We start from the raw sequence: 23,666 nt of genomic DNA, 5'->3' as shown, positions 1-23,666 counted from the left end.
GCAGGACTCATGGCTCCACTCATGCGCCACGTCTTGCACCACCACGTTGGCTGCCCCGGGGGGTCCTCGGGAGCCAGGGGAGGTGTCAGAGCTGACTCAGGTCTCCATCAGCACCAGCACATCGGCTCCGGGCAGCCCGGCTCTGCCTGGACCTGCACCAGGGAAGCCTCCCTCGGCAGCGCTGACACGCTGCCAGCATCGCTGTGCTGGCCCCAGGGCTGGGGACCCCTCTCAAGCCCCTCCATGCAGGGCTGGAGGCCTCTAAACCCAGCCAAAACTGCCTTAAAATAGCCCCAACCAGCGTGTAACCCCGCTTCCACCATCACCCCGCCTCTCCCCGAAACCACATGCAAGCCACAGCATGAATCCCTGTGTTTGGAAGCTCGTTAGGAGCCAGCCCTATGGAATGCCACCCATGGAGCAAGCAGGACAGCAGCCAGCGTGGCCCAAAGGTGGTCACCCTTCTCCTCCAGCACCCCAAAGCTCCTCTCCATGGGGGTCCAGCTGACCCATTCCCGATGATCCCATAGCTTGGCCTCTCCCACATGCTCCAATCCTGCCTCCTCCTCATCCGGGGAGCGGCAGGTCGGAGGGAGGAGGCTCCGCGGCGTGCCGGGACAGCGCGGCGCCGGGAGCAGGGAACGCCATGGCGGAGCGGCTGTCGGAGGAGCAGATCGCCGAGTTCAAGGAAGCTTTCTCCCTCTTTGACCGGGATGGGGATGGCTGCATCACCACCAAGGAGCTGGGCACCGTCATGCGGTCGCTGGGGCAGAACCCCACCGAGGCCGAGCTGCAGGACATGGTGGGAGAGGTGGACGCCGACGGCAGCGGCACCATCGACTTCCCGGAGTTCCTGTCGCTGATGGCGAGGAAGATGAGGGATACGGACAGCGAGGAGGAGATCCGGGAAGCTTTCCGTGTCTTCGATAAGGATGGCAACGGGTACATCAGCGCGGCGGAGCTGCGGCACGTCATGACCAACCTGGGTGAGAAGCTGACGGACGAGGAGGTGGATGAGATGATCAAGGAGGCCGACTGCAACAACGACGGGCTGGTCAACTACGAGGAGTTCGTGAGGATGATGACAGAGAAGTGAGATCCCAACAACAACAACCTCCAACCCTGTCCCACAGGTAACGCGCTGGGATGCTGCTCCATGCCCAACCCGGTGTCCATGGGAAGTCCCGGACCAAGGGGTCCACCCCATCTATTACAATGGTTACCCTAAATCTTGCATCTTCCCCTTCCCGACCACCTCCTGCCCTGCAGCTCATGCTGGTGGTTGGAAAACTCCATGTTTACGGTGCTTTTCTTAATGTTTTACTTCATTTTCTCATAGGGAACAGAGGTTTTGGTGGTCTCCCAACCTTTCCATCCCCTACTGCCTTCTCTCCACCACCCAGGGCTGGAAAATCCTCCTTTTATCCCAGCCGGAGCATCACCAGCCTGTGTCTGCATTGGATGCGGGCATCCCGCCTGGCAGGATGGGGCTTGGGGTGCAGATGGACATGGGGGGGTCCCCATGAGATGCACCTCTTGTGTCTATAGAGGTTCTGGTGGACACCAAACCGAGTCCAATAAAGAAATGTCCCCCCATGTCCTGGTGACTGCCAGTGCCTCATTCAGCTTCACTTTGGGGTCCCAGCTAAAAAAGAACCCCCCAATTCATTGACATCAATGCATCCAGGCCCCATGTCACCTCCATCCTCGTTCCCCCCATCCCTTTCTTCCTACAAGCAGGAAAGTCGCCCCTAATGGGAGCTGGGCCCCTCCACCTGCAGCCCCCCAAGTTATGACCATCCCCACCCCAAATCCCATCACTTTTGGGGTCTTGTCTCTGCACCCCCAGCATGTTGGGGGCCCTTTTCTCTCCCCCCCCCCCCCAACATAAGAGGAGAGTTGGCAGCTGGATTTAGCCCTAATCCCCATCCCAAAGAGCAGGATCCAGTCTCCTGGCTGTAATCCACCCCGTGACTCAGTTTCCCTACAAAGAGAGTGAAACCCAATTGCAGCATCACCCCCACCCCAAAGCATGGAGGGATTTGAAGGAAAATCAGTTCTAATGGCTCTCATTAATGCTCAGTCACTAATGAGCCGATGGGGAGGTGGCACCAGCACATAGTTGTTTCATGGGGGATGTGTGGCTCTGGGATGTTCAAGCCAACATAAGGACTTCACCCATCCAGCTCCAGCCCATCCCTTGGGATCTTTGGCAATCCCAGTTGTTTTCCCAGTGCTGGGAAAGCTGGGCAGGTGTCTGCATGCCACAGCTCCACCCCAGCCCATAGCACAGCACCTTCACCCATAGCACAGCACCTTCACCCATAGCACAGCACCTTCACCTGTAGCACAGCACACAGTACCTTCACCATATGCTGGCCTCTCGCTCGCACACCCAACTACCTGCAGCTCTATAGGGGACAACAATAGGGCAAAACCAGCAGAAAGGGCCCCAAACCCAGTTAAACCAAGACCAAGGGGTCACGCCAGGTTATTGAACCCGAGTCCCTAAAAATAGACCTTCCCAAGATGTGATTCTTTATTAATGCCGCATTTCATAACAAACCCAAACCTGCTATTTTTAGCTTTGACCTTTTCTCCTTCTATTCTGGGTTGTTTAATTGATGGAGTGTTTCCTCCATGCCACTTGTCCCGAGCTGGTTTTATTTAATCATGGAATCATGGAATGGTTTGGGTTGAAGGGAGCTTAAAGCTCCTCCAGCTCCAACCCCTGCCACGGGCAGGGACACCTTCCACTAGAGCAGGTTGCTCCAAGCCCCTGTGTCCAACCTGGCCTTGAACACTGCCAGGGATGGGGCAGCCACAGCTTCTCTGGGCACCCTGTGCCAGCGCCTCAGCACCCTCACAGGGAAGAGCTTCTGCCTTATCTCTAACCTGAACTTCCCCTGTTTCAGTTTGAACCCATCACCCCTTGTCCCATCACTCCAGTCCCTGATGAAGGTCCCTCTCCAGCATCCTTGTAGCCCCCTTCAGACCCTGGAAGCTGCTCTGAGGTCTCCACGCAGCTTCTCTTCTCCAGGCTGAACAGCCCCAATGTTCTCAGCCTGGCTCCATACGGGAGGTGCTGCAGCCCCTGATCATCTTCGTGGCCTCCTCTGGGCTTGCTCCAACAGCTCCATGTCCTTCTGATGTTGGGGACACCAGAACTGTGCGCAGCTCATGATCATCATTCACTATGGGGGACCCGAAATGCTTCTGCTCCAGAGCTGCTGAATCACTCCCAAATTCTCCCCATTCCCTGTTATTTTAGGAATTTTGAATTTAGGAATGTAATTTAGGAATGTTGAGACATCTCAATAACATCTCAACAACGGGGCTTTAAAAACACATTAATTAAACATTGAGGAAACAATTCTGAGACCTCCCAAGATGGACTAAGGGGCTTTTCTGAGCCCTCCCAAAGGATATGGAAAAGAAGGGCAGGACTTTTTCCCCATTTTCCCTGTTTCCCCCCTCTCCTGCAGCTCTTCAGAGCCGTGGTTCCCTGGCTCCTTCCTGCCAACAACTCTGCCCTTACGCAGACATGATGTATTGTCTGGGAATTGTCCCTGCCCACAGGAAAGGGAGGCCCCTCGGCACCCAACTTCCATTAAAAAAGTGGGAAAAAAGGGACCTTTGAAGTGGGATTGATGCAGGTTGTTGGGATGAGGGGTTAGAAGGTACCATAGAGGAGAGATGGGTTGCAGCAAGCCGGGTTCCGCACAGGGGGATAAAGAACTAAACAGAACACTCAAAACCCCCTTTTCAACTACATCTTTTCTCTGTCCGCCTTGGTGGAAGCTGTTTTCTTTCCATGGGATGATTTTTAACCTGTTTTAAGTGTTTTTTCTCACTGATTTTCCACTTTCAGGTTATTTGTGGAAGGAGAAATTAAAAAGAAAGCAAAAAAACCCCAAAAGAAGCCAGAAATCACCCACAACCGGGTGCAGGACATGGGGCGATGTGAGCCACAGTGCCTGGGGATGGCCAAGATGATGCTGAATGGAGCAGTTTGGTGTCAGATCCAGCTCTAAGCCTGAGGCTGCACCATATGGGGCTTTGCTTTGGGGCAAAGAGCCTGATTTAGGGACTGGAGCAATTGCTTTTACCCCCTTTCCTTTGGCATTAGCCTCTCTGTCCCATGTGGGACTCTGGGTACCACCACAATGAAGATGCCCAACAGCATCCAAGGCACTGAGCTGCTTCGATGACAAGAGTTTCCTTGGGCTCAGCTCAGAGATGATCCAAAACCATGTTACCCCCTTGCCAGGGCATCCAGTGATGACACTTTGGGCTTTCCCCAGTGGAGAAAGGCTCTGGACCCAAAAGGTTCCATTGAATCCTACCAGCTCTGCACCAAAACTGCCTCTGCTGCCCCCAAGAGCAGGGCTGGGGAAGGGACAAGTGGGACAAGGAGAGGGGCCAAGTGGGACAGGGAGATAGGAATGAGTAGAAGGAGAGGGGACAAATGGTACCAGGAGAACAACAGGGCCAGGAGAGAGGGAAATAAATGAGACCAGGAGCTGGGGACAAGCACGACCCAGAGAGTGGACCAGTGAGACCAGGAGATGGGAACAAGAACCAGGAAAGGGGTAAAATGTGACTAAAAGATGGAACAAATGAGACGAGGAGATGGGGACAAGTGGAACCAGGAGAAGGGACCGGTAGAACCAGGGGACAAGGACAAGTGGGATCAAAAGGTAGAGACAAGTTGGACCAGCAGAAAGAACCAGTGGGATGAGGGGACAAGTGGGACCAGTGGACAAGGACAAGTCTTTTGGCTGGAGATAAGTGGGAGCAAAACACAAGTGAGACAAGAAGAGGGGACCAGAACAACCAGGAGATGGGGACAAATGGGGACCAGGAGAGGGGACCAGAACAACCAGGAGATGGGGACAAATGGGACCAGAAGAGGGGACCAGAACAACCAGGAGATGGGGACAAATGGGACCAGGAGAGGGGACCAGGATGCTCTACAAATACTAGGTAGTTGCGGCATGAGATGAGCCAAGAGCATCCCCAGGGCTGCTCTGACACCCTGTGCCCCACTCCAAGGATGGAGGACACCTCCCCATCCTCTCCATGTCCTTTCCTTGGCATTCCCAAGGCTCAATGCAAAGCCCAAAGGGATTTGGTAGAGACGCTTGAGGCTCCCCATGGGGACACTGGGAGCCTCCAGCTGCCACCACATGTCACAGGGCTCCTCTCCCGAGGGCTTTCCCAAGTTCAAGTTACCAGAATAAGCCCCTGGGTCTCACCCCAGAGGATTCTGAGGGTGAAATGCAACCGGTCACCAGGTTTCTTGCACCGAGGGGTGGGCAGATGTGGCTCCAGCCCGGCTGGCTGGGGGGGGATTAAATCAGATGAGCTCTGTGCAGGCACCAGGAGGGTTTCCTGGATGTCTGAAGGGACCCTGAGTCCCCCAGGAGCCAGACGAAGACCCATGGCATGGCCATAACATGACTGTCATAGATCCCAGACTGGTTTGGGTTGGAAAGGACCTTAAAGCTCATCCAGTTCCAACCCCCTGCCACGGGCAGGGACACCTTCCACTAGAGCAGGTTGCTCCAAGCCCCTGTGTCCAACCTGGCCTTGAACACTGCCAGGGATGGGGCAGCCACAGCTTCTCTGGGCACCCTGTGCCAGCGCCTCAGCACCCTCACAGGGAAGAGCTTCTGCCTTGTATCCAACCTGAACTTCCCCTGTTTCAGTTTGAACCCATCACCCCTTGTCCTATCACTCCAGTCCCTGACGAAGGTCCCTTTCCAGCACCCCTGTACTCTGCCACCAGCACCACGGGATGTGTTTGTCTCAGCCCCCTCGCAGGGGTTAACTGCAACTGGAGCCGCTTCATTTTCCATCCCTGCAGCGCTGGAGCCGTTGGGAATTTAATAGCTCCATGACCTCAGCCAGCACGCACGCAGCCCCACAGAGCCCCATAGAACCACTGTATCCCTTCCAGAGGAGGTTTTGGGGTCTTACCCCTCTCTTCTCCCCCAGGATAGGCAGGAGGATGGTGCCATACTGCTATAAATCACTGCTAGTAATGGAAAAGAGACTATTAAACCCCGCCATCCCCATCTCTACAGTGTTAGAGCCCAGCACCTTCCCCTCTTTATAGCTTAATAAAACCCCCTTAATGTCCCACGTTGGTCCCTATTAGCCCCAAATCAACCCTTGCAAGAAGAGATGCCCCCAAAACTGAGCCCACACGAAGGAATAACTGCTCTGCAGCCCCTTCATCCCTATTTTTTGCCCTATTTCCATCCCATCCATGGAGGCACAACCCGCTCCATGCTCCTCTCCCCCAAGCTGGGTTTGCAGCCTTTCCCTAAACTCCTGGTTTTCTCCTTAAATCTCACGCCGAGCTGAGATCAGAGGGAATTTTCTTACTGACAGATCTAAGGACTGGGAAAAAGCTTTTTGGGAAGGGGAAAACTGAAGCCTGGAGGTGGGAATTGAGCCGTCTGGAGGCAATTTGTTGCTTCTATTCTCTTTTAGTTAGGATAAAGTGGGAAAAACCCCTCAATACAGGTGAAATGGGGCCCATAAGAGCTTTGCTGGAATAAAGGAGCATTGTGGCTGGGGGGGATCTGCGTTGCCTTTGCTTCCAACCCACAAAACCCTTCCCAGGCTTGTTTTGGGAGCAGAATTCCAAAGGTTTTCCAGGGTTTGTCTCTCTCTGTACAAACGGGGCTGGTGCAGCCCCAGCTGGTTCCACATCTCCCAGGCCCCAGGGAGGATGTGCTGCTCTTACCGGGGGGAGCAGCACCGCCAAGTGGTGCCGTGGCAGGAAGAGGCTCCCACAACCCCAACAGCACCAAAACCTCCGCATTTACAGCTCGTTTCACTCTCACATCACAAATCGGAGCCAAATCCCCCCCAAAACACCTCCCAAAACTCCACAGGAACCTCTTTTCCACCCCAACCGGCTCCTCTGGTCCATGAGAACGCGGTGAGCAGGTCGGTGGAGAGCATCTCTTAGGGAAGAGATTGGCTGTCTCTTTGTCCCCATAGAGCATCATCTTCATCCCAGTTGTTTTGGGATGATGTTTTCAGCCTCTGTTTTCTTGCAGGACTCAGGATTTCCCCCAATCCCTTCGCAATCTCTGCAGGGGGAAGAGTTTTCCCAATCCCAGCTCTTTTCCCCAGGTTTCAGCAAGATTGTAGAACCCCAGCCTGGTTTGTGTTGGGAGGGACCTTAAAGCTCCTCCAGTTCCAACCCTCTGCCACGGGCAGGGACACCTTCCACTAGAGCAGGTTGCTCCAAGCCCCTGTGTCCAACCTGGCCTTGAACACTGCCAGGGATGGGGCAGCCACAGCTTCTCTGGGCACCCTGTGCCAGCGCCTCAGCACCCTCACAGGGAAGAGCTTCTGCCTCAGAGCTCATCTCAATCTCCCCTCTGGCAGGTTAAAGCCATTCCCCTTGGCCTGTCCCTCCATCCCTTGTCCAAAGCCCCTCTCCAGGTTTCCTGGAGCCCCTTTAGGCACTGGAGCTGCTCTAAGGTCTCCCCTTCAGAAGCCTTCTCCAGGCTGAACAAGGACAGAGTTTGACACCTCCTGAGCCCAGTGTCTCAGCACCCAAACCCAGAGAAGCATCAGGCATCAGTTATAGGGCACCAACAAGCTGCATCTATGGTTTTGGGTGGAAAAGTGAGTTAGTTTGGAGTTGTTTTTGCAGGACACATGAGGTTTTGTCCCCTGTGGCATGCAGGGAGGAGAGCCTGGGGTTAGCTAACAGCACAGGCAGACCTAAAGATGCTATGTAGAAGTAGCCAAGGTTGCCAGAGATCCTAAGAAATCAATAGGGATTTTTTCCTCCTTTGTGTTTCACTACCTTGCTACGGATTCAGGTGCTGGCTTTAAGTTCGGGTTCAAACTGAAACAGGGGAAGTTCAGGTCTAGTGGAAGGTGTCCCTGCCCATGGCAGGGGGTTGGAACTGGATGAGCTTTAAGGTCCCTTCCAACACAAACCACTCTGTGATTCTCCTTGCACCATCACATCACAGGTATGGGTTGGGAAAGGCAGTTGTGGCTGCCCTGAGAGATTCCTCCTCAGGTTATGTTTGCACTGAGTGTGTTTTGCTTCTTACATGTATAATACAAAAGATCTCAAGAGGAACTTACTTACCTTCTGGAAGTCTCACACATCTGGGTGATGACTTGGCCACGTAGGGTTGAATTCTCTGTTATGTGTTAGAAAACTTGAAGATCCCAAGCACCCAATTCACGCTTGGATTATAGGGTGCCTTTGCTGCTTCGGTGGCAGCTGAAGGACCCGTGAGTCTGTAAAGAGCTGAGGGATGGTTGGGAATGAAAGAGTCTCTCTAAGCCACAGGCATAAAGTGAAACTCAACTGACTCTGCTTGGGTTACACCCTCTGCTTTAGTTTTATGTCAGGTTCTGGCTATTATTTGACTTCCTGAAAGTCAAATCAGGGCATGAATCCGACCCAAAGAAACCCAAACCCACCAAGCCAGTTCTGCTTCCACCCATCCCCTTCCCATGCTCCCCAAACTGCCCACCCAGCTGAGCATTTCAGGCCACTTCTCCTGTGGGTTACTTCACTGCAAGTCCAGTAGCACAAGGAGTGCTCTAAAACAATCCCATTGCTTCGGGAAGCCCATGTGAGGACAGGGCTTTGCTTTCACCCATGAACATCACCTTTGGGACACTCAGCTTTGCTCTTGGGCGCTGCTGGTTGCTCCTGGCCGGGCTTCTTAAGGTCGGTTATGAGTGAGGAGCTTGAGTGCAGCAGCTCTGCTCCAGCTATGTGAAATTGGGCCAGCAAAAACAAGGTGTGACTGAAGCTGATGCCTTGGGAGGAAGCCTCGTGGTGCTGGAGGATTAACTCCTTGTGATGCCAGCAGCCGTTGCTGGATGAGGTGGAGAGGAGCCACCCTTCCCCTCCATGCATGAAGGAAAGGTTTGTGCCCTTGGTTGCAGCTCAGTGTAAAGATGAAGGGGTCAGTGTGGTTTTATTTTAGCATCTTCAGGAGGCTTCGTACAAGAGGGCAAAGCCCAAGGGCTGCCCTAACCTTGGCAAGCAGCAGACAAAGACCTCAGTGTCCTCTGGAGGGTGAGTAACGCGGTGGTTGCATCATGTTTAGAGCAAGCGTGAGCATGAAATATGTGTTCTACCTCTTGATTTGAAGCACAAGAAACAAATGCTGAGGACATTGGGTATCTACATGAGTTTTCATACTCCCTCTTCATCACTTCCCTCCTTTCTTCAGGGGAACAACCAATCTTGCAGGTAAATCTTCAGTGCCATGGGTTAGTGGTGGCCTTGGCAGTGCTGGGGAATGGTTGGACTGGATGAGCTTAAAAGTCTTTTCCAATCTGGTTGATTCTGTGATTCTATGCAGGCACTTGCCAGAGGATTGTGCCTGTCCCACATAGGAGCCTGTGTAAACCAAGTTGGGGAGTCCCTGCTGGCTTGAGTCCAGTCTTGGTCAGCTCGGAGGCTGGTGAACATCCTGTTCCCTGTGTTGAAATCAGGCTTTTTAAGGCCAAAGTTGTTATGGAATCACAGAATCCCAGACTGGTTTGGGTCAAAGGGACCTTAAAGCTCCTCCAGCTCCAACCCCTGCCGCGGGCAGGGACACCTTCCACTAGAGCAGGTTGCTCCAAGCCCCTGTGTCCAACCTGGCCTTGAACACTGCCAGGGATGGGGCAGCCACAGCTTCTCTGGGCACCCTGTGCCAGCGCCTCAGCACCCTCACAGGGAAGAGCTTCTGCCTCAGAGCTCCTTGTTCATCCCTGCAGGCCTCCTGGTGCTTCTGCCTCACTTCCCCTTTGTCAGGATGCTCCTGAGCTTGGAAGAGGCGATCCTGGGATATTATCCAGCTTTTGGGGGCCCCCTCTTCCCTCCAGGGGAACAAGTGGATGTCTTAAGAGAACAGCTCCTGGATGAGCCTGGCTATTGCCACCAAGAGGTGCTCAGCTCTCTGCATTAGTCCCTCCTGGCTGCATGTACTGCTGAGCAGACCTCTTAAAAGAGATTTAAGTAAAAAGAACCAAACTTTAGGACCTATCAGGAGACTTAAAAGAGAAGAAAAAAGAAAAGATGACATAAACAGGAACTTGACATTTTATTCTCGGTTGTCCAAGGAGTCTTTTGTTTTTACACTGGAAACTTGGACTCGATCATTTCATCATCTCACAGGCTTAGTGTTAAAAAGCAACCTAACAGGAATTTGGATTTGAACCAAGAGGGAAGGTTTTCACCCCAGATTACCACAAGATGCACTTTCCTAATACATATTTATCCAAAAGGACATGCGTGTTGGGCAGGGGAAGCTTTCCTTGGAAGCTACAACACAAAACCTTTATCCCATCGATCACAGGGATGAATCCCACAACCAACATCTCTTGGGCTTCCCTGAGCTTCTTGGCAATTCCACATTTCTGATACTTTAAACACAATAATCACAATTATCAACAGACAATTCCCTAAAGAGCAGGATCTTGAACTTTATTCTCTATGACACAGCACAGCAGAACACAAAACAACACCACGGGGGGTGTGTGGGGAATGACCCTAACCAAAAAACAAACACACACAGTGATTTGCTGGTCACCATTAAAGTGCATTCAGCTCCACCTCAGCTCTTCAACCCTGTGCTTTAGGCTGTTTCCCCCCATCCCAAGGCTGAGCCCCATCGTGGTGGCTGGGGGAGCACGAGATCTTGCAGGCAGGAGGCAAACTGCTCTCATTAGTTCACAGCATGAAGGATGTTGGAGCCCTGAGTTAGCTCCATGCCACGTTACACAGTGGATTTCATAACATTTGCTGTCATTCAGAGGAGGAATTTGTTCTCCATCACGGTGTGAAGACTTGTTACAGGGCATCAGGGAGCAGCATCCCCTTAGTACCATGTATCCTGTGGGTTCCTGCCTTCAGACAACATGTAAACGTCTCGTCTGGAAGGTAGGTGACAATTTGGGCTCTGCTCATACAAATGTCACCCTGAAGGTTTAAATCACCAAAGGACAAAGCTGCTGCTGTGCCTGCTGAAGCCAAAGGATTCAAGCACAACACGCAGCAAGCACATGGCTCAGGGCTGGCTCCTGCTGCCAACCTCTGGAGAGGCTCCAACACTGAGAGAGAAACTCAAGAGGAGGGGAAATACAAGTAAGAATCTCAAAACCCAAAAGGCAGAGCCCTCCTATTGCCTTTCACATGTGGGATCTGCTGCACTGCTACAAGGGACATTGCCCTCACTGTGCTTCATGCACAGCAGCTCTGCCACTTATTAGTGGCAACATCCCTGCCCCTTTATTGCATAAATCCAACAGAGTGGCCACAGTGGCTCAGAGCGAGTGGAGAAATATAGTTTGGGACCAGCCATCTGGAGGGAAGCATGTTTGGACGTGCAGAGAGACCTGCTTCCTGCTTGGGCTTGAAAAGGAGCCACGGTGATACCCTAGAGGAGCACTGCAGGAAGAGCTGGCTCACCTTCAGAGGGCACAGTCAACCCTGTTGGTGTGGAGCCAAAGCCTTCCTTATGCTCATGGGAAGTCAGTAACCAGCTGCAGCGCCTCTAATTAGTCCTGAGCTTGCTGGGGACTTCATTTGCCTCCAGCTAGAGCTGCAGGTCTCTCAAGCCTTGTCCCTTGGCATTAGGTAGTTGTCATTTGAGTTATTCACACAGTGGGATCCACTGCAGAAACACAGATGTCCATATCTGAGGGTATCACCTTCAAATCCCTTTGCAGTCAGCAGAGACAGGCATTCCAGAGGCATATTGTATCATCCCAGCACGGGCATCTAAAACAGGACAGATGAATCATGCTCCAGAAGGATCTGTTTCTCCTCACTGACTGCAAAGGGAGCCTGGTGAGATCATACACAGATGCCTTTAGGCTAAAGACAGGTAAAATTAGGCAAGATTAATCCTGCTCCAAGAGTGTGTGCTACAGCCTCAAAGATAGTGACAGCCTAACAGATCACCCCAGGAGACATTACAACTTCTACAGTGCTACACGTTGCCTGAGCCTGTCTTTACCCACGGAGAAGAGGAAGTGCTGCCTCATAAATACTATTTACACCAGTTTGCTAAATTACAATGAGTTTCTCGGGGGGGGAGGTAGAAGAGAAAGAGACAGATACTTCATCCTGTGGGAGCTAAAGGTATTGTCCTTCCTGGGCATCTTCATGCCTGTCAGTTGTAGGACAGGTACTGGATTAACCGTGGAGGAATATTGAGCTTGGCGATCTTGCCCAGCGCCCGCTGCCCCGCTGCTTTCCTCACTGTAACCCTGCAGAGCTGGGACAGGCTCAGAGGTGTTTCTGAAAGGAGAAAAGAGGATCCAAAGTTAGAGCTGCAGCTCAGCAAGCGGCTGATCTTCCCACAGAGCTCCCAGGGGGGTGATGCCTGGAATTGATCCCGCTGGGATCACAAGCCTGGCTCTGCTTGGGAGCGCTAAAGGAAGGTTCTGCATTGTCATGGGTGTGCTCTCTCCAGGCTCATCCCAGTGCAAATCCCACTAGGAATAGTGAGTATAGATGCACTGCGCTTCTCCCAGCTCCCTCCCTCACCTGCATCCACCAAAGGCCAACAGTGCCCGCTGGATCACCTGCTCTGATCCACTGGGATCCAAGACTTTCATATTTCCTTTAGTGATGCTGTACTAAGCCTCAGCAACACTGTATATAGGAACAAAACCTACTTCCAACACTTCTCTGCCACTCTGTTTCTCCATCTAAGGATCACATTAACCCTTTTTGCTCAGCACTCTCCTGACAGCTCAAATGAAACTCCCCAAGCCCCTTCCAGACAGCCCCCAAACTGCATCCAGGAGTTGAAGCTCATGCATGGATGCAGTTACAATCAGGCACATTAGTCTGGTCTAGTTGTCAGGTATAGAATCACAAAATGATTTGGGTTGAAAGGGACCTTAAAGCTCCTCCAGCTCCAACCCCCTGCCACGGGCAGGGACACCTTCCACTAGAGCAGGTTGCTCCAAGCCCCTGTGTCCAACCTGGCCTTGAACACTGCCAGGGATGGGGCAGCCACAGCTTCTCTGGGCACCCTGTGCCAGCGCCTCAGCACCCTCACTGTAAATAACCCCCATTCTTCCTTATAGAAATGAAACTTTATTCCTTATAGATGAATAAAGTATTTTCCGGCTCTGCAAACCTTTGTGTGGTGAGCACCTTATAGCCCCTTCTCCCTCTGACTTCATTCCCTGTAGCAGCCTCTCCCCTGAGTTACTCATTGCCCTCGTTGCAGTGAAGTGGGCTGCTCTGCCTGCAGCTGAGGCTCAGGAGATTGAATCCTACGTGCCTGCAAATACTCCTTGTATCTTGCCAGAGTTTGCTGCCCCCTCTCAACCCAGTTGGAGGAATTACACATGCAGTTCTTTGCAGCACAGACTCTTGTAAAAGTGCTGTTCTAGCTTTAACAGGTTTTGGGTTTTTTTTGTCTTTACTTGTATCATTAAATGTGGGACTAGATCCAGGACAGATGCAGATCCTGGAGGCTGGTGACTGCGGAGGCAGGGATGGCAGCCTCTTAGGACTGAAGGGACTATAAGAAACCTGGAGAGGGGCTTTGGACAAGGGCCTGGAGGGACAGGCCAAGGGGAATGGCTTTAACCTGCCAGAGGGGAGATTGAGATGAGCTCTGAGGCAGAAGCTCTTCCCTGTGAGGGTGCTGAGGCGCTGGCACAGGGTGCCCAGAGAAGCTGTGGCTGCCCCATCCCTGGCAGTGTTCAAGGCCAGGTTGGACACAGGGGCTTGGAGCAACCTGCTCTAGTGGAAGGTGTCCCTGCCCAGGGCAGGGGGTTGGAACTAGAAGGTCCCTTCCAACCCAAACCATTCTATGATTCTATGACTTCTTGAATCATCTAATGCAGTAGTGTGTTGTGTAGTGGTCTGCAAACGCTTAGAATGATCTATGAATTACTCCTCTGAGGTCCACTAAGGGTAACCAAGACAAAGATGGATTTAAAGCCATCCTCAAACATCTCCTCCAAACTACAGTCAGTGCAGCTAAAGCTTAACGTGTTCCCCACCCCAAATAAAATGAGTTTTCAACTGGGCCATTTCCTTGACCTGGCTTACACATCAAAGCATAAACATCCATGCTGACACATGAGAGGGACCTCAATTCAGTGAGGGCATGATTTGGACCATATTACCCTGTCATTCAACCACAACTAGGCAGAGCTAGTCAAGACCAACTGCTGTACATTTGCCACCAAGAACTCTATACCTTTACAGGAAGATGATCAGGGATCTACATCTCAAAGTGGACTGAGAATCATGTAAAGGAGCCGACAGTCACTGAATTCCAGGGGCAGGGGAGCATCTCTCACTTACTTTCATAGTACTCAAAGCATTTTGCTGTGGGACTGCTGCTCCAAGTGTAATCTGACGGCTTCTTTCCTCGGTTATCCCTTGCATAGATGTTTCCTCCAAACTCAATCAGCATCTCCACCAGATCTACGTTCTTCACCTTTGCTGCGTGGTGCAGGGCTGTCTCGTGAAGTTTAGCAGCATTCACATTAGCCCCTGAGGACAGAAAGGAAAACACATCTGCTCATGAAAGCCTCACTTGACCCAAACTTAAGGAGTGGTTTGACTGGAGGAAAGAAATGCTGTTAAAACACACACAAGCAGCTAGAACAAGATCCAAACATAACAGCAAACAGGAAACCAACCACTGAACACGTTCTCAGTGCTGGCAACGCATGAGTTTTCCTCTCTGGCTTTGTGTTTTCCTTGCAGAGGAAGGGTTTGAGTCCATATTACCGGGTAAATAAGCTGCTGAGTGTGAAGTTCAGAATTGCTTCCTGAATCTGTGCTGTTCAAAGCCATTCCCAGTCATCTCAGTGGAGTATTCCCACTCAGACAAACACCCTTTTCAAGTATTTTAACAGAAACACCCCAGCCCCACAGGATGCTGCAGCTCACCATCAGACACTGCTGCAGGAACAAGTTTTAGTTACACATATTTGCTAAGGAAGTTTGGCTTTTATAAGCTTACAGCAAAATGTCCTTCTCATTCCCCCACAACTGCTTGTATTGTATCAACTGACTTGGTCAGCAGAGGTGAGATGAACCTCAATGAATCCAAACAACTGCCTTTTAGACACATGTGGCCACGCTGAATTCCCATTACAATCAACAAGGAGAAACAGGTATTTCTGGGGAATCAACTACGGGTGCCCAAGACAGGAACTGGAGCAGCTGGAAACAAACTAGCTTAGACGTGTGATTTTAGACAACAGTGTTCAATGAACCAAATCCCACCCCTGAGCCAAATCTCCTCGTGGTAAGCACAAAGACAAGAAGTCCAACTCCAAATCCGCCCCCAAGAAAGCAGCAAGAAAGCTGGGATGTGAAACCTGGAGCCCAGAACTTGAACATCCAGCAGACTCATGTGGGCATTACACGAACCAGATCTCCCCGAGGTATGAAGTGACTTCATCTCTGGTTTTCTGTGCAACATCAAACCCTAACATCTCTCCCAAACACCTGGTCAGAGCTACATGACTGTGCTACCAAAGATGAACACGTGCCCACAAGTTGATATCACTTTCAGGAAGAAGTTGAATCTTTGCTGAAGAGTTCTGAGTTTTAATAAAGTTAAGAGAATGGGAATGTCCCTGGGAACACCACAAACTGGATATTGACAGGCATACACTGAAAATAAATGCTTAAGCATTAAGTTTTGCTCAGGTAAAGGCAAAACCTTTCACCTTTCTCATCTATATCATGCTGTGAATGAATAAGCTCTTCAACATGCTGAGAAGCACTGAAGAAGATGCTGCTCACACCATCACCACCACCTCCTGCCCACCCAGAAGCAAACCCTGTGGCTATCATACCTGCCTTGAGCAGCAACTTGGCACAGTCCAGATGCTCTCTGGCACAAGCCACATGTAGGGGAGTCCCAAAATGGCAGTCGTGAGCCTCCAAGTTGGCACCGACATCAATGAGGAGCTGCACACACTCGGAGCTACCTTTAGAAAGGGGAAATCCAGGTGAGAAGAATCCAGCTCAAATGGAAGCATATGGCGAGACGAGATCTGCCTGACCCACAAACAGCCCATTTAACTTTTGGGGTGACATCTGCAAAATAGAAATGCTTGTGAGCCAGTACAATACACTGTAGGACCAAGACTGAGATCAGGACATGAGAAATAGAGTCACATCTGCATGGCACTGAGCTAGAGCTAACAGGTCTTGCAGGAGTCATGGAATCATAGAATGGTTTGGGTTGGAAGGGACCTTAAAGCTCATCCAGTTCCAACCCCCTGCCACGGGCAGGGACACCTCCCACTAGAGCAGGTTGCTCCAAGCCCCTGTGTCCAACCTGGCCTTGAACACTGCCAGGGATGGGGCAGCCACAGCTTCTCTGGGCACCCTGTGCCAGCGCCTCAGCACCCTCACAGGGAAGAGCTTCCTAATAGTGAGGTCAAACAAACCTGAATTCAAGGGTTTGCACTGAATCCCCTGTTGTTCATGGAGGTGGTTGTATTGATCCTGTCCTGGGTGGATCAGATCCCTTTCAAGACCACTCCAGCTTGACTTCTCTGATGATAATGATACATCTCAACAAAAAGCAGGCAGTTATCATCATCAAGCCTTAGGAAAACGGATTAACAAGGAAAACCTAAGCAAGAGCTCACAGCTACTTATTTAAGTAACTACCTGTTGGCCAAAATGCTGTCTCAGCCTTCATAGTCAAAGGGAAACACTGTCCAGGACAGCATACAACAAAAGCAGTGAAGAGGAGGAGAGAGGAGGTATTACATCTTACAAAGAGGAAACTGAGGCACAAAATGATGAAGTGATTTGGTCACAATCATCTCATGGGGATGTTGCTGCTCTCACATTCAGGCTTTTCTGCTGTTGCATGTGTGCAAGTGGAAGTTCTGGGGAGGAATTACACTTAAATACCCCTCTGCTGCTCCTCCTGCCTCTGCTGCTGTCACAGCCACCCCTAATGCTTCCTCCTGCTCCGTAACCCAGATCCAAACATCCAGAAGCTTAAGTAGAGGATGGGGAAGCAGAGAATGTCTGCACACACCAGATGGCACATCATTTTGGCCTCTGCAGGTTTCTCTTGTCCCCTGGGCAGACCCTCCAGCCGCAAAAGGCTGTGAGAGGGACAAGGAACAGCAAAGGCAGCAGAGATGTTCAACAGTCCCCAGCACCTTCTTCCCACCCGAGAGCCTCCTCCAGCAGCTCTGAACCACCAGGAGGGATCTAGAACAGAACTACCTGATTAACATGGTCTCGTGTCTTAATCAGAGCAATTTATTCCGTCTCTGCTTGGATCAGAGCAGAAGGACGCAAAATCCCCTCTGCTCACAAGAGCAAAGCTACTTGTTTGCTGATGCTTTTCTAACTGAGCACCAAGAAGCTGGTGTTTATCAGCCCAAGATCTTACCCTGTGTCTGTCATGTGGGATAAAAGCACCCAACACAAGGGATGACTTTATTCACCCAACACCACAGCGCTTTGCATTGGGAATTCAACGGGAGATGTGGGAGAAGTGCCCACACAAGGCTGATGCATTTGCAAGCTGTAATGGCCTGATGAGCAACAACAGCTTAAGGTCCACTTAAGACACTTGGCAGCTTGCTTATTTCCCCACCCCAAGCTGCAAATAACCATGCGAAGATAAGACCATGAGGGCTTACCATTCATGCAGGCTTCGTGGAGAGGAGAGGCTGTGTACAGGGGAGGGTTCACCTTGGCACCATGGGACAGCAGCACTTTGACACACTCTATGCTACCCGAGGCACAGGCGTCGCAGAGCGGAGTGCTGCCATCGATGTTCCTGGCATCCACCTTCGAGGCAGACAAAAGATGTTAGGAACCTGCAGGCTGCTCTGTGGTATCACTTCTTTTAAACCTGGAAATACTCTGGGCTAGGGAAGGAGTTGGATGTTACTACCAGCAACCTGCTCTAACTGCTCCCATCACTCTCAGGAAGGGCACCCGCAGCGAGTTTGGCGACAGCACCAAGCTGTGTGGTGCAGTTGAAATGCTGGAGGGAAGGGATGGGATCCAGAGGGAGCTGGACAGGCTGGAGAGGTGGGACCTTGTGAACCTCATGGAGTTCAACAAGGGCAAGTGCAAGGTCCTGCCCCTGGGCCAATCCCCAGTATCCATAGAGATGACTGACAGCAGCCCTGAGGAAATGGATTTGGGGTGTTGGGTGTGGAGAAGCTTCCCATGACCCGGCTTCAGTGTGTGCTTGAGCCCAGAACCCCCCCGTGTGCTGGGCTGCACCCCCAGAGCGTGAGCAGCAGGTCAGGGAGGGGATCCTGCCCCTCTGCTGCGCTCTGGGGAGACCCCCCCTGCAGTCCTGATCCATCTCTGGGGCAACAGCACAAGAGGGACGTGGAGCTGCTGGAGCGAGGCCAGAGGAGGCCCCGGAGCTGCTGCGAGGGCTGGAGCAGCTCTGCTCTGGAGCCAGGCTGAGAGAGCTGGGCTGGGGCAGCCTGGAGAAGAGAAGGCTCCTGAAGGGGAGACCTTAGAGCAGCTCCAGTGCCTAAAGGGGCTCCAGGAAACCTGGAGAGGGGCTTTGGACAAGGGCCTGTAGGGACAGGCCAAGGGGAATGGCTTTAACCTGCCAGAGGGGAGATTGAGATGAGCTCTGAGGCAGAAGCTCTTCCCTGTGAGGGTGCTGAGGCGCTGGCACAGGGTGCCCAGAGAAGCTGTGGCTGCCCCATCCCTGGCAGTGTTCAAGGCCAGGTTGGACACAGGGGCTTGGAGCAACCTGCTCTAGTGGAAGGTGTCCCTGCCCGTGGCAGGGGCTGGAACTGGAGGAGCTTTAAGGTCCCTTTAACCCAAACCAGTCTGATTCTATGAAATAACTCCAGATGAAGCTCCAACTGTATCACCAAACACACACCTGGGCCCCTGCAGCCAGCAGGAGCTTGACACACTGTGTTTGCCCCCGCAGGCTCGCCTCGTGCAGCGGAGTGATAGAGTCGTAGGTGACAGCATTGACACAGGCTCCGCTCTCTATCAGCTGCTGCAGCTGCAGGATCTCTCCCCTCCTGGCTGCTTCATGAACTGGGGTTCGGTCAGCCCAGAAGCCTGCAGAGGAGAGAAGAAATAAGTAAGTAAATAAATAAGTAAGTAAATAAAACAATACACATGGAGCAATGGGCTCAGCCACAGCTTCTCTGGGCACCCTGTGCCAGCGCCTCAGCACTCTCACAGGAAGAACTTCCCCCCATGTCCAATCCAATTTGCTTGTTAGATCCTCATTCCCTTTGCTAACATCCCTTACCAGGACAGTTTTCCTTCCCTGGAGCTTCTCATGGTTTATATCAGGAGAAGCAAGAAGTCCAAATGAGGATGGAGCTCTTAGATTGCCAGCCACGGATCAGCATCACTTTGTCACCAACAGGACTGAGAAGAAGAACAAGCTCCAGCAGCATTTCATTAAAGGCTTATTATATAACCCCCAAAAAAACCCAACCTGCAAACTGCAGGCTCCACAGATTTCTTCTCTCCTCCTGCACAATTCCTTACATGGCAGGCTCACATGAGAGACATCATCATCACCGTGAGGGTGCTGAGGCGCTGGCACAGGGCGCCCAGAGAAGCTGTGGCTGCCCCATCCCTGGCAGTGTTCAAGGCCAGGCTGGACACAGGGGCTTGGAGCAACCTGCTCTAGTGGAAGGTGTCCCTGCCCGTGGCAGGGGTTGGAGCTGGATGAGCTTTAAGGTTTCTTCCAACACAAACCATTCCGTGACTCTACGATCAGTCCCCACGGATGGGACTCCCACATCCACATCCCTCCAGCTGCACCTGGGGTTATGGAGCATCCATACGCTCCCCTCCAGCTCCCCAGCACCTCCTCTTAGGAACACAGACACATAAGGAACACATGCTTCAAAAGGAACAATGGTAATCCCCATGGCCAGAAGCAGGAGCTCTCCCACGAGCATCCTCACCTGCCTCTCATCCCTTTCCTTGGGAGAGGACACTCGCTCTCCAAAACCACCCTGACTACCCCAAAACCACCCTGACCACCCCAAAACCACCCTGCTCAGCCCCAGTATCATCCTGCCCACCCCAGAACTGCTCTGACCACCCCAAAACCACCCTGACCATCATAAAACCAGCCTGCGTACCCCAGAATCACCCTCCACACCCCAGAAACACCCTGTCCTCCCCAGAAGCATCCTGCCCAGCCCAATATCATCCTGCCCACCCCGAAAACATTCTGCCTACCCAAAACCACCCTGACCACCCCAAAACCACCCTGACCATCATTAAACCACTCTGGTACCCAAGACAGTCCTGCCAGACCCAAAACCATCCTGCCTGCCCCAGAACCACCCTGTACAGCCCAGAACCATCCTGCCCAGCCCAAAACCATCCTGACCATCATAAAACCACGCTGTGCACCCCAGGACAATCCTGCCCATCCCAAACCCATCCTGCCCGCGCCAGCCCCCGACGCTGACCCCATCCCGGTCTCTCCGCACACAGACCCGGCCCCGCACTCACTGATCTCGCCCCGCAGGGACTCGCCGCTCTCGGGGCTCTCCATGGCCCGGGCCCGCCGCGGGCCGCCGGCTCCGGCCTCCTCCGCTCCGCCCCGCTCCGCCTCCGGCCGCCGGGCTCCCGGCCCCGGGCCCGGCCCCGGCCGCGGTGGCCGCTGGGAGTTGTAGTCCCGGGAGGTGCGGGTGAGCCGGCCGTTGGGGGTACCGGTGTGTGTGGAGAGGGGTACTGCGGGCACTGGTGCAGGGGCACTGGGGGTACTGGGGGAACTGGTGTGGGGGGGAATGGGTACTGGGGGCACTGGTATGGAGGCACTGGGGGTACTGGTGGATGTGGGGAATGGATACTGGGAGCACTGGTGCAGGGGCAGTGGGGGTACTGGTGTGTGTGAGGAATGGATACTGGGGGCACTGGTGCAGGGGTACTGGGGGCACTGGTGTATGTGGGGAGGGGATACTGGGGGCACTAGTGCAGGGGCACTGGGAGTACTGGTGTATGTGGGCAGGGGGTACTGGGGGCACTGGTGCAGGGGTACTGGGGGTACTGGTGTGCGTGCAGAAGGGATACTGGGGGCACTGGTGCAGGGGCACTGGGGGTACTGGTGTGCGTGCAGAAGGGATACTGGGGGCACTGGCGCAGGGGCACTGGGGGTACTGGTGTGTGTGGGCAGGGGGTACTGGGGGCACTGGTGTATGTGGGCAGGGGGTACTGTGGGCACTGGTGCAGGGGCACTGAGGGCACTGGAGGAACTGGTGTGGGGGGGGGAATGGGTACTGGGGGCACTGGTATGGAGGCACTGGGGGTACTGGCGGATGTGGGGAATGGATACTGGGGGCACTGGTGCAGGGGTACTGGGGGTGCTGGTGTGTGTGGGCAGGGGGTACTGGGAGCACTGGTGCAGGGGCACTGGGGGTACCGAGGATACTGGGGGTACTGGAGTTAGTGGGGAAGGAATACTGGGGACACTGGTGCAGGGGCACTGAGGGCACTGTGGGTACTGGTGTGTGTGAGGAATGGGTACTGGGGGCACTGGTACGGGGGCACTGGGGGTGCTGGTGCATGTGGGGATGAGGTACTGGGGGTACTGGTATATGTGGGAAGAGGGTTCTGGGAGCACTGGTGCAAGAGCACTGGGAGTACTGGGCATACTGGTGGTGCTGGAGTACTGGGGTACTGGTGTATGTGGGGAGGGCGTGCTGGAGCAGTGGTACTGGAGTACTGGGGGCACTGGGGGTATTGGTGTTAGTGAGGAGGGGGTACCGGGGACACAGTGAGGGGGGCTGATGGTGCTGGGGATACTGGTTTATGTGGGGAGGGGGTATTGGGAGCACTGTTGGGGGGGCACTGGTGGTACTGGAGTACTGGGGGTACTGGTGCATGTGGGGAGGGGGTAGTGGGGGCACTGGTGCAAGGTACTGGTGGTGCTGGGTGTACTGGTTTATGTGGGGAGAGGGTATTGGGGGTACTGGTGTATGTGGGCAGGGGTTACTGGGAGCACTGGGGGGGCACTGGGGGTACTGGTGTATGTGGGGAGGAGGTACTCCGGGCACTGGTGCAGGGGCACTGGTGTGTGTGGGGAATGGGAAGAACCAAGTAAAACACAGACATCATCTTCCACCTTCCCCTCCTCCTCCATCTCTGCATTACTGATCTTTGCATCAGAGATGTAGAAGGAACCCATCACATCCAGGAATACAAAGCATTTACTACCCTAATTCCCAACGGATTATTTAGGAAGCTGTTATTTATGAGCATTTCTAAGGGGCCTTGGTGCCTGCATGTTTGTTTTGCCTTAGCAAAGCAAAGCTATTTACCCAAAGCAAAACCAGACCTGTGGGTTGGTGTCTGTGTGGGCAAGGAGTTAAATTTGGGTGCTGGTTTGAGAAACACAACTTGACTCTGCTCTTCCTGAGCTCTCAAAGAGCACAGAGACATAAGAAATGGATTAAAGAGATCAAAACAATCCCCTTCACCCCAATCTCTGCAAGGAGGGATGTTCCTCTCCACGGAGAGATCCTGCAGGATTCATTCCCTTCATGGTCCTGCCACACATGTGCAATTCATGGTTTTCATTTTGCCCTCCTGCTTTGCATTTGTTCATGCACTTCTCAGGTGGTTGGGAGCAATGCTTTTAGGGTACATGGCCAGCAGAAGAACATCGGCTTCCCTTTCTATCCACAGCACGAAACAGGCTGAAAACATGTTAAAAACCCCGATAAAATTACATTATTTAGGAAAAAATGAAGTTAAATTCTATTGCTTCTTGCTATTCTGCAGTGGTTACACTTCTCATAGGAATCCACCATGCTTTTTCCCTGCTTTGAGGGGAAGATCAATGTTTTCCAGCAGTGGACATTTTTCTCCTGAAAATGGTAAGTTTGAAGAAAACCAATTTTCCATGGCAGGAGGATGAGATTAAATTACTCCAGTGGGAAACCTCTGGTCAGCACAGACCTGCTGCCACTTCCAGGCAGTAAGAAAATCAAGTGTCTTGCACTGACTTGGTAAGATCTAAAATTGCTGCACGCTGTCAACTGGAACAGGAGGAGGATTAGCCCAGGATGGGACCTCTCAAAATATAAGATATTATTATAACATGAGATATTATTCTTTGTGAGACCCCGCTTGCAGCACTGTGTGCAGTTCTGGTGTCCTCAACATCAGAAGGACATGGAGCTGTTGGAGCAAGTCCAGAGGAGGCCACGAGGATGATCAGGGGCTGGAGCAGCTCCCGTGTGGAGACAGGCTGAGAACATTGGGGCTGTTGAGCCTGGAGAAGAGAAGCTGCGTGGAGACCTCAGAGCAGCTTCCAGTGTCTGAAGGGGGCTACAAGGATGCTGGAGAGGGGCTCTTCATCAGGGACTGGAGTGATGGGACAAGGGGCGATGGGTTCAAACTGAAACAGGGGAAGTTCAGGTTGGAGATAAGGCAGAAGTTGTTCCCTGTGAGGGTGCTGAGGCGCTGGCACAGGGTGCCCAGAGAAGCTGTGGCTGCCCCATCCCTGGCAGTGTTCAAGGCCAGGTTGGACATAGCCTTAGGTGACATGGTCTAGTGTGCAGGGAGTTGGAACTGGATGAGCTTTAAAGGCCCTTTCCAACCCAAACCATTCTATGATTGGTATTTTTATGTCCATATGTTGCAGCCATTCATGGCAGCCTCAAAGGCTGGATGAAATAGA

General features: G+C 52.7%; 2 protein-coding genes across 2 annotated transcripts; one reads left to right on the top strand and one right to left on the bottom strand.

The window, feature by feature from the left end:
• The first annotated feature begins 609 nt into the window (after nucleotides 1-609).
• Nucleotides 610-1,096, top strand: LOC115605423 (calmodulin, striated muscle). Its single transcript, XM_030479796.1, has one exon. It carries the CDS (start codon nucleotides 647-649, stop codon nucleotides 1,094-1,096), a length of 450 nt encoding a protein of 149 aa, XP_030335656.1. The 5' UTR covers nucleotides 610-646.
• Nucleotides 1,097-10,075: 8,979 nt separating this feature from the next.
• Nucleotides 10,076-20,607, bottom strand: ASB13 (ankyrin repeat and SOCS box containing 13). Its single transcript, XM_030479795.1, has 6 exons — nucleotides 20,495-20,607; nucleotides 18,882-19,069; nucleotides 17,662-17,812; nucleotides 15,841-15,975; nucleotides 14,330-14,521; nucleotides 10,076-12,295 (listed from the first exon to the last, which is right to left on the bottom strand). Exons 1-6 carry the CDS (start codon nucleotides 20,535-20,537, stop codon nucleotides 12,168-12,170), a joined length of 837 nt encoding a protein of 278 aa, XP_030335655.1. The 5' UTR covers nucleotides 20,538-20,607; the 3' UTR covers nucleotides 10,076-12,167.
• Nucleotides 20,608-23,666: the final 3,059 nt, after the last annotated feature.

Source organism: Strigops habroptila, chromosome 3 (assembly GCF_004027225.2).
Source record: "Strigops habroptila isolate Jane chromosome 3, bStrHab1.2.pri, whole genome shotgun sequence".
Taxonomy (NCBI): Eukaryota; Metazoa; Chordata; class Aves; order Psittaciformes; family Psittacidae; genus Strigops; species Strigops habroptila.
The sequence above is the reverse complement of the archived record's forward strand: the minus strand, read 5'-3'. Positions and strand labels throughout refer to the sequence as shown.